This window comes from Colossoma macropomum, unplaced genomic scaffold (genome assembly GCF_904425465.1).
Source record: "Colossoma macropomum unplaced genomic scaffold, Colossoma_macropomum, whole genome shotgun sequence".
NCBI lineage: Eukaryota > Metazoa > Chordata > Actinopteri > Characiformes > Serrasalmidae > Colossoma > Colossoma macropomum.
In genome coordinates this window covers 45,700-64,032 of record NW_023495267.1, presented here as the reverse complement: position 1 = coordinate 64,032, position 18,333 = coordinate 45,700, and the positions used below count along the sequence as shown (strand labels likewise).

The 18,333-nt window shown below is 36.9% G+C and overlaps 1 protein-coding gene across 2 annotated transcripts; it reads left to right on the top strand.

Annotated features, from left to right (window-relative positions):
• The first annotated feature begins 8 nt into the window (after nt 1-8).
• ehd2b (EH-domain containing 2b) lies at nt 9-16,147 on the top strand. 2 transcript variants are annotated; one of them, XM_036561651.1, is made up of 7 exons: nt 9-335; nt 4,120-4,600; nt 4,816-4,992; nt 9,191-9,288; nt 11,875-12,287; nt 12,524-12,688; nt 14,424-16,147. In XM_036561651.1, exons 2-7 carry the CDS (start codon nt 4,380-4,382, stop codon nt 14,979-14,981), a joined length of 1,632 nt encoding a protein of 543 aa, XP_036417544.1. In that variant the 5' UTR covers nt 9-335; nt 4,120-4,379; the 3' UTR covers nt 14,982-16,147. The 2 variants fall into 2 exon arrangements, with proteins under 2 accessions (XP_036417544.1, XP_036417543.1); XM_036561650.1 differs by having other exon boundaries at nt 9,191-9,306.
• The last annotated feature ends 2,186 nt before the right edge of the window (nt 16,148-18,333 follow it).

The following is an 18,333-nucleotide window of genomic DNA, read 5'->3' as shown; positions in this document are numbered from 1 at the left end:
TATGTAAGTGTCTGAAGAGGGGAGAGTAAGGGGCAGGGAGGAAAAAAGAGAGAGAGGGAAGGAGAGGCAACAAGGGCGGTGCAGAGCTGTGTGCATATGCAGCTTGAGAACACATTGAGAGCTCTCTTAAAAGCTTGTCTGAAGAAGGCAAAGTGTTTTTTTAAGCTTCAACAATATATCCTTTGTAGAAAGTGCTTCTGTGATTTAAGCTTCAAGTGGACCAGAGCTTAACTGCTGCAGAACTTGCATCTAGTTGAGGTTTATATTTTTGCTCATCATTGATCAAGTATTATGCTTTGACTTGTTTGTTCCTGTCTTGGCAGTGATTGTACCAGGTAAGAACATTATTATTGCTCTAGTTTTACACTTTTGTATCTTGAAACTCAAATCCTGTCCTTTTTCATGGAAGATGTTCTGGCAGTATAATAGTTTTCCTTACTTTTAAAGCTGTGCCATTGTTGAGGTCCCTTTTTATGCAACACTGTTATAGTTAATGAAAGTCACAAGAGACAGTTCAAAAGTGCCAAAGAAAGATAAAATGGTCATGCAGAGAGGCAGTATGAAAGCAGGGAACATACTTATAAGGCTAGTCTGTGTGGATAGGCAAAGCAGTGTTGCTCTTTCCTCTCATTACATACACACTGTGGCTCTACACAGGCTTTGGGACTGAGGTGGAGTGCACAGCATTTCATTTCTTCCACCAAGATGACTGGCTGTGTTGCAACTGTGGTGAATGATGCCACAAGGCATTTTCCATCTCCTGCGCAACTTGTTAGTCCTACTTGAAAAAGTCAAATTCCAAATTGATGTGTTTGAGCGATGTGTATGCAAAAATCCTGATTTAAAGGACCTAATTCTTTTTTTCATATCCATTTGGGATTATGTGTTAAACTGAGTATTACTAAAATCACTAAACTGTTCACAGTTTTGAACTAGACAGTTTTTTTGAGCTGAATAGAGGTATAACGATCAGGGTTGGGCAAAATACTTTGAAAAAGTAGTGATGGCTGAAGTAGTGATATACTGATCTAAATGTATTCAGTAATGTATTCCATTACAATGCATAAAATAGTAATGTATTCAGAATACATTTAAAATACACATTAAAAAAGTCCATGAGAAAATTATTTCACACTGTTCCTCACTGTTGGCAGTTTTGTTAATGTAATTCTTCTGTTAATGTTTCATGAAAAATTCAGTTATTCAAATGAATACCAAAATGAATATAAAATCCTCAGTATTACTTTGCCTCTCATCTGTTTCTTCAGTTCACTGCTGCTCTCATAATCCCACTGCCCTTTCATGACTTAAGACAATAATGCACCATATCCCAGCAACAAAATCTCACAATTTGTCTTTAAAGTGATTAGCTGTGTGAATATCAGTTAATAATATTTATGTAACCATGGGACACATGCACAAGTCCAGTCAAATACCAAAGCTAGGCTTATCACTCATGAACATGTGCACTACTGAGGAGACTGTTCAGTCATCCCTCAAGAGGTTACTAAATATAAAAACCTAATATATATAAACTAATACTAATATAATAAACTCACAGTTGTTTTCCACTGACTAATAACAGTGATTTATGAGTCTACTCAGGCTTCAGTAGGACCTTCTGTGTTTGTAAAGAAGCCTTTTGAGTTCTGAGATAGAATATACCTTTATATGCTGTGGGCTGATTTTAAAATATTTACTGAGGTTACTAAATAAAAAAAACCTAATATATATATATATATATATAAACTAATACTAATATAATAAACTCTAAGTTTTTTTCCACTGACTAATAACAGTCATTTACGAGTCTCCTTGGGCTTCAGTAGGACCTTGTGTGTTTGTAAAGAAGCCTTTTGAGTTCTGAGCTAGAGTACACTTTTACATTTTGTGTGCTGATTTTAAAATATTTACTGAGCACTGATGGTGTTTCTTTCAAAGATGGTATATATATTTTAATTTATGGGTATGTTTTCTAAAAGTATTGCCTTAAAAATGTAAAAAGTAACTGTATTCTGAATGCTGTCTTTACAAAATGTAGCTTGGACTGAATACAGATACTTAATTTTAGTATTTTTAATATGTACTCCAAATATTTGAATCCATTACATCCCAACCCTGGTAATGATATGCTCAGCCCACAATTTGGTTTCGATTCATGGTATTGGGTTCACCATTCCTTGTGCTCACAATATTTTAATGACAATAATCATGGTGTTGCAGCAGCATTAGAGCTGGGAGGCATGTAGTTTCACAGGACCAGATGTGATCTTGTAATAAAAATGAGAAATTTTGGGCTAAATGTGGGTGAGAACAAACTGAGTGGGAAATTTCTTAAACCAAACCAACACATCCATGATGTTACTTATAAAAACACACAGCCTCAAGTGTTCTATTGCTTTTAACAGTTCTGCAGAAATGAAACAAAGAAGCCCTGAACATTTTATCGCAAAGGCTTTAATTTTTGCAATTTTCCTTCTATCAAAAAGTACTAAGTTAGCCTTTTGTATTACAGAGAGAGCCATAAAGCTGTTGCAATATCAAGTTCAGCTCAGCTTTTTCCATATTTGCCAGATTACCCTAAATGTCCAGCAAGTCTGTAACTACATTTCATTTCTAGTTTGTTGTTCCACCATTACAGCTGCCGACTGGGCAACAACAGGTTCAGAATATTATGTAGGCCAGCTGTCACATTCCTTGAGAATATGAACTAATGGACTGCAGGTCAAATATTATCTAATTTATCTATTTGTGTTGTTTTTGTATGTGCTAAAGTAGAAAAATAGAAAAGGGTAGTTGCAGCATAAAGCAAGTGGCTGCTTAGCAACAGTGCTCAGAGGAATGATACAGTCATAGAGAAAAAAAATACTGTAGGACTTTTCTCAACCACACCGATTGTGCCTTTGGAACTATTGTATAATATGGCATGATGAATAGAATGACCACTCTCCACAATGCACATTGTCACAGCTTTGCATTGTGATATTACAGTACCACAATGCATCGTTACAGCCCTACTCCTGAGTCCTCTGTAACAGTCTTTTTTGATAGTCTGTTAAAATTGTTTAGGTTTTTCACCAATCCAACTGGAGACTCGTACTGAGTCCAGTCTTTGACTAAAACAATTTTAGGATTTTCAATTGTAATTTAGTCTAAGGAAACACTTAAGCTGACTGGCAATAAACAGCATTATTAAAGGTGTTTTTACAGCTTCTAAAAGTATACTGCCGTGTCATGCACCAGTTAGAAGGATGATTATGATGCAACTGTCCTCCCAGTGTGAGGCATATGTACAGATATGTGCAGTAGATCACTGTCTGTGCTCTGGCTTCTGCAATGGTAACTGTTTACTCATTTCACATTCCACTGAGAAGCACTACTGGAAAACACATCTCACTCTTTTCAATATACGGAAATGAGCTACGTATGTGGACTGGTGTGTGTGTGTGTGTGTGTGTGTGTGTGTGTGTGTGTGTGTGTGTGTGTGTTTCCAAAGTGAACACCAACATTTTCCAGGCAAGCACAGACAATGCTCTCTGCTTTACCACTGGGCTAAAGGAGATTCCATTTCCAAAGGAAAAATTGGAGAAAAAATTAGTGTAGTCATTTTACCAAAAAAAAAAATAAAATACTCAGCTAAGCCTGGTTAAAAAGAAATTCCACAGATTTTTCAAAAGATCTGCTAAATTCAGTAGCTGAAATGTAGACAGTGTTATTCAGAGTCATTTGGTGTGAAATTCTGCATTGTAGAGAAAATGACCTACTTAGATTGCTATACAGGTTGGTTAGAAAACCAAGGGGTCGCAATGTCTACAATGCAAACATAACCATTTTATTTACTATTGAAATGGCCAGGAATTACATTTCAATGTGGGCAACAGAACAATATATTGTCACAATGTTATCACAACATAACTGTGTTTGCTGGGTAAATACTTTTGATGTTTGGCTCCTGTCACCAACATTGTGAGTAATTCTGACTCTGTTTACCCAGAATGATGCATTTTGCATCAAAATGCTCTGAATGAATTTATTTACATCTTAATGATTAGAACTGCTGAATTCTCTTTTGCCAATAATGCACTTCAATTCTGATGTTCCCTCCTTTGTTCCCCACAGAAATTTAAAAGGCTGAGAAGAACATACCATAAAAGGAGAAAACCAAGATTTCAAATTGTAAAATAGTAGTCAGTATCACACAATCCTCTTTTACACTGAATCTTGGAGGCAGACCTACACGAACAACTTTTGTAAATACAGGAAAAAAGAGACGAGCCTGCACAGCCATCTCAGAGGAAACATAAACACACGGAGACAGGGTACAAAACAGACCCATAAATTAAGTGAGCAGAGCAAAACCGCCATAAAGTCTCCACATAATGTCTCGCTGGGGGCGGAAAAATGTCAAGAAGACCCCTGAAGTGATTAGGACAGTCACAGAAGGCCTGAAGTCACTCTATCGAAAGAAGCTTCTGCCTATTGAGGAGTACTATGGTTTCCATGACTTCCACTCGCCAAGTCTGGAGGACGCTGACTTTGACAATAAACCTATGGTGCTAGTTGTTGGTCAGTACTCTACAGGAAAGACCACCTTCATCAAGTAAGACCTGTAACTATTTAAAGTTCTATTCAAAGTGTTGGAAAAACAGAAAATAAAAGACTCCCTGACAGACAAAGAGAGAAAATTATATTAGTGCGAGAGGATTTTAATTAAAAAGGCATTTTAATTATTTCATTAAACCCTTTAGTACAGTTCAGAATTGCGCTGGAGGTATAGTGTTCCACAAGTGTTAAGATAACCTTAACGTTTCCCAGGTACTTGTTGGAGCAAGATGTACCTGGAAGCCGTGTGGGACCAGAACCTACTACAGACTGCTTTACTGCTATCATGCATGGCGAAGTGGAGGGGCTAATCCCTGGAAATGCTCTCATAGTGGACCCCAACAAGCCCTTCCGCAAACTCAACCCCTTCGGAAACACCTTCCTCAACAGGTAAATAATGGTAAATACTGCATGCAGAGCTCACAGCAAAGCATGCTGTTTCTGGCTTTAAGGTAGTGGAGTGAGTTTCAGAGAAAAAAACGCTAACAGATTAGTGTCCGTATCGGCAAAGAAAATGTGGCATCGTGCCATCTCTAGTAAGCTGGAGTGCAAGATAGAAAGGGAAGGTGAGACAGAATGTGTCGATTGACCTCTCTGCTAGTAAGAGACAAGCAGGGTAAGGAGCGAGACGTAAGAGAAAAACAGTGCTTCTTTTGCTCTATGGAATCTCAAGTGTCCGTGCCAGATTTCTGAGGGAGGAGGGACTCTCCTTATTTGTGGAAAAATGGAGAAGGGGAGAGATATCACGAGAGAGCTTGCTGAAAGCTGGCATACTACAGAAAGAGCTGCAGTGCTTGGCACTTATAAAGGAATTTCCCCCTTTTTTTTGTTTTAATTTTTTTTTGCAAAATTTCTTTATAATTCAAACATTAAGATATAAACATAGTCATTCAGAGTGGTTTGATGTGAAATGGGCCATTGTAGAGAAACCTGTTGCCACTATAAAATTGTTCACTGTGGTGGTGATAGGAATGTCTGAACCTTTTGATGCCTCTAAAATCTGCCTCAAAGAGTTATTGCATGAAGTCCTAACAAATATGTTGTCTGATGCCTGAGACATTGTTATACAATAGTTTTACTGTAATCTTTTGGTCTAAAGTGTTTTTTTTATTCATTCATTGCAAAGAGGTACAAGTTAAAATAGTCCCCAAATCACGACCCTTGGTTCCTATCGCAACCATTTTAAACAATTCCGAGTTGATATGTTTCTCTTGAATCTTTTATTTTTATTTTGTTATGCATAATTCTGCATCATTGCAGGTTTTTAAAACGCCATGCTATTAAAAACACTGAATTATTTTGCTGTTACAATGAAATATATATATAAAAAAACAATAATTAAAAATTCCATCAATAGTATATGAACCTAAAAAATCTAAAATAAGTAAGCATTTGAAATTTCAGCTGTTCTGCTATCTAAATTTCATTGTCATTTAAGAGACCTAATAAGGTATGGAGATTTCTTGCATCTCTCAGTCCAGCATCTTAGAATGACTACCTTGTTTGAGGTAGTCCCCGTAGACAGGAGGTTAAAGGCCGATAAACAAGGTGTTGGGCTGTAACCTCCTGTCTGAGGGGAGGTAGCCAGTCTCCAAAGTCCGACTTGTACAGTTTTGTAGCAAAATGCAGGCACAACTGCTTAAGTCTGTCATTAACAGATGGCAGTTAAAGGATCGGACACGCATTAGGACATATTGTGTACCTTTGGCCCAGCATAATTCTGCAAGCTCTTTTTTAAAGTTGTTCTCACCTTTTATCCTGAGCTCTGGTAAGCTAACTATGCCAGACAGGAGCTGCATAGAATGAAGCATTTAATATTAAACCACTCTAAACCATTACATCTAGACAACTGAATTATGCAAAAACTCTGAAAAACAGGATAATTCCCCTTTAAGAAGATCAGAGTGTACCAGTGCCAGATGTATAGGGAGGCGGGCATGATGAAGTCAGAGACATTATTTCTAGTCTGAAAGCTCTCCTGGAAAAAGAGTTTGTTTACCCTTTTCTGGGCCTCCACGTCATGGAAGTAATTTGCCTGTACCTCTCCTCTGCAAGTCTTAGCCTCACAACTAAATTGAATATCTGAAGTAGCTGGAAAAATGTTAGGATAGCTAATGAATAGCTTGTAACTCTAAACAATTAGACTGTAGTAACAGCAAAACAAAGTTAAGTCTCTGCTTATAGACTAGCTAATTTTATAATCTCTTTGAGCACAGTAGTTTTTTGATACTCTGAAGTGCCATTGTCCACTGCCCTGATAGTGATTGGCTGGAATCAGTTTTTTTTTCCTGCTCTCTGAGGCTGTGTTTTTTTGGAGTATGTTTTGAGAATGTTGCTTCTTTGCCTTCCTGCTGTGGGAATTTTTGACTCATTATACCCATTTACTGCAGGAAGTGGCTGTGTTGTTCTAAGCGTCTGATCATTAGAGGACCATATTGTTTGATTCTGGCAGCACTGGTCATTTTCCCTCAGGAAGCCCCTGTGCTTTTGGAGCACCACTTCCACACAATGGACTTGGGAGGGGTGCAGCCCGGGGTCTGCACATTAGATCACTTCACGCAGCCATGATACAGGAGCACTGGAAACTTCTGTGTAGCTCAGATTCTTTCCAAAGTTCTTTAGGATCCAACTGTTCTGCTTTCAGCTTTTAATGAATTTTTAATGCACTTTAGGCTTTGTCCTTTTCACACCATTTATTTTTCAGAAAGATAGAGCATCTCAAGAAGGAAAAAATCAGTTAAATAAACTAAAATGGTGCTTGGTTATTTCCTTGCAGTTGTTAGCAAAACCTCTAACATCCCTGGCAAAAATACATGTCATTGATTTTCTAAGTGAAAATACATTAACATATTTACAAACAAACTTAAGTATCACATTTTTCTGCAATTTATCGCACGATTTCTATTTACTTGTTTAGTGTATTGGAGAAAAATATAACAAAAAAAGGGAAAGTTTTGCAGAGGCCACATTTTATGTTTTATTTATTTTCCCAATATGTTAAATTCAGCACATAAACAGTAATTGTGCATTAAAATTGCAGACGTTTGTTCTTTGTAGAGGATGTGTTAACTTATTTTCACTTAGAAAATCAACAAAACATGTCATTTGACCAGAGGCATATGACTGTATATGTGTACACTAAGTATTACATTCTCACCAGGATCTTGCAGCCTTTTTATGACTGTTGTGAGCTAAAATACTTGAATTTGCAGCAGTAGATTTCTCAATATTTGCAGCAATAATTGTCGTTGGTTTTTTTGAGGGGCCAGAGAGGGGGTCTGCAATAACACTGTAGAAATTTGCAATAATTGTGAGCCTGATATATTTTTTCAACTTGTTTTGAATATAGCCTAGTTAGTTCCAAAAATAACCAAGTTAGAAACAAAGTGGAAATTAAGTGTACCTCTGAAAAACGAGAACACATAGATACACAGACATGAGAAAGCTGCACTAAAAAGAAGTAGCATGAGTCAGAAGGAAAAAAACTAAAATATGGTGTTTTGTGTTGTCACTGTGCAAAGGCTATACAATAATTAAATACAATAATTAAAAAAGTCCAAGATGTCACGTTGGATTTTAGGTTGGGTTTTCAAACGATGTTGTACATCTTTATGTTGAAGGTCTGGCTGGATGTTTAACTTCTTCTAGATCACTGTGCCAGTACTGGCACACTTCTATTGAAGTGCTCACTTACATTTTTTATGCATCGTTTTTATGTATGTAATCCAGCAATATGGTGATGCAATATACATTAAAAAGCTTGAAATCTCAGGATTCAATTCCTGCAAACTATTTTATGATCTGTTACTCATAGCCAATCTGAGACATCATAATCCAAAGCATGTGGTCTTGATAATGCAGCAAAAGTCAGAGATCAGTTTAGAGATCTATGAGTCACATGGAAATAAACTCTTCCATTCTAGCCTCTGCTGCTCTGTGTTAGTAATTCAATACAATTACTCTGATGGTATTTGGTTGGGAAAAAACATAAGAGTGCAACCAAGATCATGACTTTATCCCAAATTATGTGGGAACAGTGCTCCTTTTACTTTGGGTATGCCATTTCAGACAAAAATGGGGAGACAGTCAAAATGCAAAATGAACATTATACTGGTGAAAATATGATGACAGTTATAAATAATTCACTTACATCCCTGGAGGACAACATCTGTCAACAAGTTTTTTTAAATACTCTTTCAACACACTTGTAACCAGACTCATCCACTCGGGGAAGGGGTCTGAGGCGCGATTGATGTTACAAAATGTTCTTCCGCATGTTGTTTGCAATCACACATGTCTACTAAAGTGGTCTTCAAATCTCCAAATTCCTAAAGCATGCACAGTGAAGCTTAAAATAAAATTAAACTGTTTTGAATTCTCAGAGAAAAGACTGTTCAGTATTTTATACTGAAATGGTGTAATGAGACCACTTGTATATAAAATAAGAATGATATTTCTATAGTTAAATATTCAGGAAAGAAGAGGAAAACACTACACCGTGCAGAACAGGAGACCTCCATTACAAGTGTTAAGAGTTTATGTTTCGTCACTGAATAAAGGAAAAGTTCTCCCTATGTTCTACTCTTAGATTTCAGTGTGCTCAGCTGCCCAACCAGGTTCTGGAGAGCATCAGTATCATCGACACTCCTGGCATCCTGTCTGGAGCCAAGCAGAAAGTGAGCCGAGGTGAGGCCAGCACTAAAGGTGAGGAGAGGGGACGGGGATCAGGGGAAGATGAAGACACCCATCCCACAATAATTGCACCCATTCTCCTTAGTCACCTGCACCCTGCTAATCCTCTCTCCTGCACATTATCAACCAATTCCAGAGATTTTTTTTGCTCGTTTTGCATCAGTAATGTGTTAAGCGCCTTATGATTTTCATCCTTTTGATGCTGGCAAAACTCCAGGCAAGAAATGCAAGTGTAATAGCACACATTGTAAAGAATGACAAAAAGTCAGTGGTGGACAAAGTATAAAAAATTATAAAAACTTACTTGAGTAGAAGTAGGTGATATATATTTACTTGAGTTAAATTAGAAATATACTTGAGTTAAATTAGAAATCTACTTGAAGTAGAATTCCATGTATTTTTCAACATTTTTTACTTATTAAAATGGTTAAGATCTAAATAAAGCTGTGTAAGAATTGTTCAAAGCAGTGGTGATAGGAACCAGACATCTGAAGCATTTAATGCTACCTCACAGCAAGTTATTGCATCAAATACTTACGAATATGCTGTATGTTGCCTGAGACATAGTTTAACAAGTTTTGAGAGAAGGCTGTGGCATAAAACACATTTATAAAATCTTATAGATTTGCCATTATCAACATTACATGTGAATGCAGAAGACAAGTGTATTTTGATCAGTAAATAAAATGGCTATATTTGCATTACACACATTGCAATTCCAGTCACCACCACTGTAAAGAAATCTGAGTTGATAATTTTCTCTAAAATGCACCATTTCATATAATTTTCATTTCAACTATTGAATTGTGCAGAATACCTTTTTTAAAAATTAAAATTCCCCTTGAAGCATCAAAAGTACCATTAATGAAAAGGATTCTATAGTATTTTGATTAATGGTTTCTATTAAGCAGACCTATCTGGCCATAGACATGAACAACACAAGTCTCCTTAATAGAAACTACTATTTAAGTACCTTCGTATTGTTGCTCAAGAAGAAACATGTATGTATGGATCTACCAAATTTCAAACTTTTAACTGACTTGACTTTTAACTTTAGACTAAAATCTTTTTGCTTTAAGTAGCTCTATACCTTTTTTGTGTTCATTTTATTTAAATAAATGTGTGAACATCTGTGTGAATATCTGAATACTTAACTGTTTTTTTTTAATAGTTATAAGTAAGGGTATTTCTACTATTCAATAACATTTCTGCCAATTACTCAACTACAGATTTTTGTACTTGGTCCACAGCTGCAAAATGTTTAGTTTTGGGGAGATTTGTGAATTCCTTGCCATGTACTCTAAAATAAACAGCATAACTAGGAGAATGCAGAAATACCATCTCTGGATGCTTTTTTCATTCCCTCTTTCAAGCTCTACCCATTTTAACATCATAGATTTTATGCATGATCCTAGATATATACCTGGAAATAGCATGTAGTACTCAGGCATTAAACGGACTCCTGATATAACCTTTCCCAAAATGCTAGGCTAAACCGAGATGAGACCTGTTACAGAATAAGACCCATATTCACATTGTAGACACCACCAAGTGATTCCAGCAGTGTAGGCCTGCTTTGTCTCACATATTTGTGTGCCTGAAAACAGCTGGATTACATCTGACACACTGAGTGGGAGAGAGAAGCATGAAAGTGTGACACTTAGAAAGTGGGAATGAAGGAATGTAGAAGCAGGGCAAAGATGTAGGGATGAAAGAAGGGTTGGGAAGAGGTGGAGTGAAAGATAAAAGACGTTCAGTTTTAAGTTGGCGAAGAATGAATGTTCTAGGCTCGGACATATCGTTCTAGATAAAACCTTTAGTTGGTATACAATACTGTGCAAAAGTCAAAGACCACTTATTCATTTATTTGATTTCCCCATCTAAAAGGCCATTACATTACATATTTTCAGTAATTTGGAGATTTCTTTTGAGGATATTAGAATTCCAATAATCCACATGCTTATGGAAAGGGAAAATGAAAAAAATTGGCTTTCCACAATTGGTGTTTTTAAAAAATATTAAAAGAGAACATTTGACCCCTAGTAACTGTGCTAGACCTTGTAAACCACCAAAACTGCCATCATCAGGGGCTGTACTTAAAGCTTTGATCAAGAGAAAATCAAGCTCCGCTCTTGCAACATCAGTGAATGTGTTTGGGAATACTTGGATTGTGAGAAGCAGAAAGTGCAACCAACTTTGAAGACTGAACTTAAGAGGTGTGGAAAAATATCTCAGCAGATTTCTTTGAAAAACTTAAAGAATGGAATCTGAGATAAAGGCAATACTGAAAGATGCGATGTTATATTTAGTTGTTTGGGTTTCTGTGTAATTTCTTTGTGAAATATATTCTCTGCTTTTTTCTGATGCTGAAAAATTACTAACTTGTACTTATTTGCCATTATTGACTGGATTGAATATATGAAGCATGGTCTCCTACATTTGCATAGTACTGTAGCATCACCCATTGAAAGGTCCTTTGGGATCCAAAAATATTCTTCCATGGCTCCAAAGAACCCTTTTTGTCACATTTACAAATGACCTATTCAAATGCAAAGACGTTATCCTTTTCTCTTTTGATAGGCTATGACTTCCCAGCTGTCTTACGCTGGTTTGCTGAGCGTGTGGATCGGATCATCCTTCTATTTGATGCCCACAAGCTAGAGATTTCTGATGAGTTTTCAGAGGCCATAGGTGCTCTGAGAGGCAATGAGGACAAACTGCGTGTGGTGCTCAACAAGGCCGACATGGTTGGAACCCAGCAGCTGATGCGTGTGTATGGGGCACTCATGTGGTCTCTGGGGAAAGTTTTTGGCACCCCTGAGGTTCTGAGAGTGTACATTGGATCGTTCTGGTCCGAACCCCTCATGGTTCCGGATAACCGAAGGCTGTTTGAGCTGGAAGAGGAGGACCTGTTCACTGACATTCAGAACCTCCCCCGCAATGCTGCACTCCGCAAGCTCAATGATCTGGTCAAGAGAGCTCGTCTCGTGAGGGTAAGCTATTTCGAGGCAAACATTTTGTTGACAACAGTTGCATGGTCATTAGTTAGATATCATGGGCCTGTGGCACATGTGTATATAGATACCTTGTGCTTGTTAAATAGCCTGTAATTTATATTTATTTAGAAGCATGCAGTAAGCATTGTGTATTTTGTAGTCTTATTTTTGGGTCGTGTTAAAACAGCTGGGCATAGTACAAAACTGATGCTTTTCTAATGTTCATTTCACAGGTCCATGCTCACATAATTAGTTATCTGAAGCAGGAGATGCCATCTGTCTTCAGGAAGGACAATAAGAAGAAGAACCTGATCTACCAGCTGCCAGTCATCTTCTCCAAGATCCAGCTGCAACATCACATTTCCCCTGGAGATTTCCCTGACTGTGCCAAGATGCAGGTCAGTGCAAGCTAAAAGCATTTGCTGCTGCTCGTACAAAAAGTGTGACATGAGGCCTTTTAATGTGCCTTAGGCCAGAATTTTCCAACCCTCATCCTGGAGTTCTGCTGCACTGTGCAGTTAGTGTTTTCCTTACTCTCAAACACAAACATTTTGAACTTATGAAGGGTTTGTTTATTCACTGATGAGTTGAATCAAATGTGTTAGAGCAGGGAAAACACTGAAATGTGCAGTGAAACCATGGTTGATAAAGTTTTACGATTATTAACCTCTTTAATTTCAAATATTTCATGGGTAGGTAATGTTATGTTTTTGTTCATTACAGCCCCATTTTTAGAAAAGCTAGAGAAAATATATATTTTATTCTTGTTCACAGTTGTGACCGGTGGGAAACTACAGATCACTTATACCCAATTACACAAGAAATTAAAAAGTAAAAATAACTGAAATGATAAACATGAACTATAAACCATGTTTTTTCAATGAGACAGCATAGTATTATAATGATAGAAATCTTGGATGTAGTTCTATGTTCTAGCATGTCCAAAAGTTCAGACAAAGTCAAACTATATGAAAGAAAACTAAGACTATTTGAATAAAAAGCAACTCACAACAACTCTGTGAGCATGGTATAAATGTAGCAGTACTACAACATCAATTGTAGACTCTTTAAAGACTGTGTGCACCAAAAATAGTACTTAGCTGTGTTGTAATATGTATTCCTTATTGCTTTTATAGAGCTATGATGCAGAAATTATATTTCACAGGTGCATGTCTGAATACATTCATATGTGAAGTTTTGAGTCAGATTACATGTTTTGTTGATTTTTATTAAATGAAAATAAAGTGAAAATATAAAATGTTCACTTTACAAATTCATTATGGCATTTTCAGCAAATTGTAATATATTTCTATATGTTTGCTGAGTTGAACGTATTGTAAAAATGTAAAAAAAAAACAAAACAAAATATAAAGTATGCCATTAATTTTGCAAAGGCCACATTTTGTCTTGGTTTTTTACCCATATATATTGAATATAGCAAATAAACAGTAATAGTACATTAAATTTATTATTGCCATCATAGTTTCACCAGTATAATGTTCATTTTGCATGTAGAAGTGTGTAGAGGATGTATACTTGTCTTCACTTAGAAAATCAACAAAGCGTGTAACAACTAAGGGCGCCCAAAATTTTGGATACGACTGTAGCTCTGGTTTTGTTGCATCATCCACCGAAACATTTTCATATGAAATCCAGACAACTTATCATTTGATTTGTAGTTTACTGTTCAGTAGAAAACACATTGACACATATTTTAAAGCTTACGAATCCTAAACAAAATTTCTTGCACAAATTTGATTTGAACCTGGATCAGTTATATTATATAGAGAAACAGGAAAAACGTGTCCTTTTCTCTACTGATCATTTTAGTCCTCTCTGTAGTCGCCAACATTATACCTTAGGTCTGCAGAAAATTAGGTCTCTCCCCACCTCTCTACTACAGTCAATGGCTTAACACAACTGTACCTAAACTTGTCTTATTAGAAATCTTCTCTTTTGCACTACCCCAAACAGTAAAAATAAATAAAAGTAATTCAGTTAATGCTGCTACTACTAAATGCACTCTTGAAGGGGCCAATGTAGGTCAACAGCATTATACTACCTGGCATTTTTGGATGAAATATTCTTTTAAACACTGTTTAAAACTTCTGTCCTCTTTGTTTTCTTTTTAAGGAACTGCTCGCAGGTCACGACTTCACAAAGTTCAAGTCCCTGAAACCTAACATGATGGCTATGCTGGATGAACTGCTGTCTACTGACATCGCCAAGCTAATGCCCCTTCTCAGGCAGGAGGAGCTGGAGGCAGGGGTCCAACCCGGAGTCCAAGGTGGGGCTTTCTTGGGGACCCGCGCAGGGCCCTTTGTGGAGGGTGACCCTTTTGGCGAGAAAGTTGAAGAAGATGGCGAGGATGGCGAAGCAGAAGAAGATTGGATTGTGACTAAGGACAAGCCCAAGTATGATGAGATTTTCTACAACTTAGCACCCAATGAAGGCAAGCTGAGTGGCACCAAAGCCAAAGACTGGATGGTGAGCACACGGCTGCCCAACTCTGTGCTGGGCCGCATCTGGAAACTGTCGGATGTCGATCGGGATGGCATGCTGGATGATGAGGAGTTTGCCCTGGCTAGCCACCTGATTGAGGTAAAGCTTGAGGGGCATGGCCTGCCGCCTGAGTTACCTGCTCGTCTGGTGCCTCCATCCAAGCGCAGACACAAAGGATCTGATGCCTAGACAATACAAAATGCCCACGGGGGCTACTAGATGGCTTTCTTGTTGGAATGCATATACAGATAGGAACAGTCACACTGAGACACTCTCCTGTAAGGCAGATTGTTGCGTTTACTCTCTCTTACTTCCAAATGCACTTAATCGTAAAAAGCTTTAATCAGCCAAGATCCTAAACCAGCTCTGAGCAGGTACATTAACTGGGACAAATTTGCAGTTATTGAATTAAAAACAACATTTTCATGAGCAAGGTCTTACAAAAATGTTTGGAAAACAGTGCTGGTCTGCAGTCTAGATCATCTTGATCAATGTAATGCTTGCGAATACACATGCAAGCAGTAAAACAGTGACAAATTATTTACTTCCCAGGAGAGGCAGACCAAGCCTTCATGTCCAAATCCAGATATGCATTGAGACAGGGAAACTGTCTAGAGGTCTACACTGTTTTTTTCCCTTCAGAGCCATAGCTCTCACCCTACTGCCGCTATGCATCTACACCTACTTTCTCCTGTACATCTCTGTCCCCAAATATCACTTTATCTTTTGTTGTAAAATTTGAATAATATAAAAGACTAATTCAATTAACAAATATAAATTTCAAAAGACAAAAAGGGTATTAGGAAAATGTATGCATGTATATAACAGTCAACCACAAATATCTTAGAGGAAAAAAAAAAAGATTGGTCCTGAGAAATAGCAAAGAAAAAGGTTTTTATAGTAGTTAAAATATAGAATGTGCTTTAGAAGTCCGATTATGTTCACAGGCCTTTTTAGTGTGAAAAAAAATGAATATCAGAATGTGAAATGTACTCTAGCACTCGAAATGGTGGCATAATCTTCAGCTTTTAAGTCCTGTTTAAGGTAGTTCATAACTCTCATGAAAAATCTGACATTTGTCTTTCTGTGCATGATGAATTCCTGCCCTTTAAAATGAAAGAATATATGTACTTTCTGTGTGTTTCTGATTTTTTTTGTTCATTTATGCATATTTTTTTGTTATTTTTATATTGAACTCTTTACATACTATGAATGAATGTTCCCTGTATGTAAATTTAGAATCATGTCAAAGATTTTAAAGAAAGAAAAGAATTTTACTGACTACTGTGCACAATTTTACCAATTGCTTCAATGTTAACTGTTGCTGTAACACCAAATAAACTGTGCTTACTTGATATCTTTCTGTTTTTACTTATGCTTTTTCAGTCTTCAGTAGAGCTTTTCATAAATCTTCTGTACCAAATGATATGTGCAGTAGAGGCCACATTTTACATTTTAAGTATAAGTTATTCATCCAGCTTTAGGAAAAAAAAGCAGAAACACAGAAGCCTCAACATTTTTCAGCATATAATGTGTCAAATTTTGCTTTTATTACAGCTTCCATTTTTCCATTCAGGAGATTTGCTTTCAGTTTTTCAAAGAGATCTGCAGGGGTATTTTTCCACACTTCCTAAGTTCAGTCTTAGAAGTTGGTTGTATTTTCTGCTTCTCATGATATAAGTAACACTAATTACAAATTTAGATTCATCAGTCCATAAAACCTTACTAATATAATATTTTTGGTGTTCTAGTGGAATAATCCTTTTTTGTCTAGTTCCTTTTCTCTGTAATGGTTTTTTGATAGCTACACATTCTTTCAGACCTATAGCGTTGAGATGGAACAATCTGATGAAGGGACAGACAGGAACACCTGTGGATCTTTTAGATCTGAAACAAGAGTGGAGCTTGATTTTCTCATCACTTTCAAAGATGAAAGCTTTGAGTGCTGTTTATCTGATAGGTTTGGTGGTCTGTTAGGTCTTGCACTGTTCAAAGGAACCAGGGGTCATCATGATATTAATATACTTTAAAAAATACTTGTCAGATCAAAGCCTTATCTCAGATCTATTGCAAAATACTGTCAGGCAATTTATTTGTAACTATTTCATGTAATAGCTTTCTACAAGTTAGCTTTAGAGGCATAAAACATTTTGAATGTATGGTTCCTGTCATGACTGCTGTGAATAACTGTGACACTTTAAGTTTCCCTAGAATAGCACATTTCACATCAAACCTCTCTTAACAATTTAATTATTTAGAAATTTATAAAGGATTTGGTATTATACTTAATGTGTAGTTACTTGTGCGTAGTTTTCCATTAAAGAAATATTTCCTGATATTTTTTCTAACACTAAGAAATTGATAACTTGTAATTACTTATTTTGACAGGACATTAAAAAAAACTAAAAGGTGGTCTCTGACACTTGCATTGTACTGTTTTAGTTTCATGACATAATAAACAACTGTGCATTTATCTGAGCCTTGCAAAATTGTTTTTAAATGAGTGCCCCTCATGTATAATGTACATGAACAAACAGGTCTGTGACTTTTAACAGAAGAGCTACAGTATATTACTGTCAGATTTGGCTGCATCAGAATGTTAATGTGAGCTTTCAAACAAGGGTATATGGAAACATGGTACAACTTGCACATAAAGGGTTATTCTCCTCCTCACATATGCTGCGCAGTTGGTTTCATGGTGACAGCCCTGATAAACAGTGAGTCACAGTCATCCATGCCAAAACCCCATACCACCATTTTCCATTTTCCAGTGTAATCCCTTTTAGCTCCCCCACTCATGCACTCTCTCTCGAACATTGGCTGTTTTCAAATGCTGTAAACACTTCTTACAGCTTACATAACAACTGTGTGATTTTCCTTCTCCTTAAACAGTTCTGAGCCATCAAATGTTTAAATGCATGTTATGCTCACGTGTGTGTATGTATTGTGTGTTAAGTGTGTGTGCATGTGAGATGTTCCAAGGGAAAGTTGATCTCTCCCTACCCCTCTCCTGCACTCTTTCATGGACAGAAACACAAATGAGAAACAGGCAAACCACTCATTCCTCTACACTCACTAGTTGCAGTGTGACTCACATGTGAAGAATGTAGTGGGCTGGGCTGCAAAGTTATTAATATCTCTTTTCCTAAAGTCCGCTAAGTTTCCTAAGGCCTAAGCACACTCCTTAAACATTATATCTTTGTGAAAGGAGTTAACAACATCTCCCTATTTGGAATTTATTCCAAGGCCATTTTAATCCCCAAGCCTGTACTCCTGTGTGTGCGTGCAAGTGTGTACATCACAATGGATAAAGAGGTAGAAAAAAAAAAAGAAAGGCCAACCTAAGAGCACAAAAGAGAGCCTACGCATTTGAAAGCTACCTCATAGACGACTTTCTATCAAACATCTACATTCATATCAATTTTATCAATTTACTCGATATCATCAGTTTACTTTATGCAAAAAAAAACTGATCGAAAAGTCCTGGGGTCATGGGGACCCACTGCCCTGCACAGTTTACACTATTCCATGCCTCAGCTCA

Bases quoted from the DNA above. Each gene is read 5' to 3' on its own strand.
- ehd2b (XM_036561650.1), top strand. From the start codon at position 4,380: ATGTCTCGCTGGGGGCGGAAAAATGTCAAGAAGACCCCTGAAGTGATT. The intron at 4,993-9,190 runs GTAAATAATGGT...TTCTACTCTTAG, and splicing joins GGAAACACCTTCCTCAACAG to ATTTCAGTGTGCTCAGCTGC. The intron at 12,689-14,423 runs GTCAGTGCAAGC...TTTCTTTTTAAG, and splicing joins CTGACTGTGCCAAGATGCAG to GAACTGCTCGCAGGTCACGA.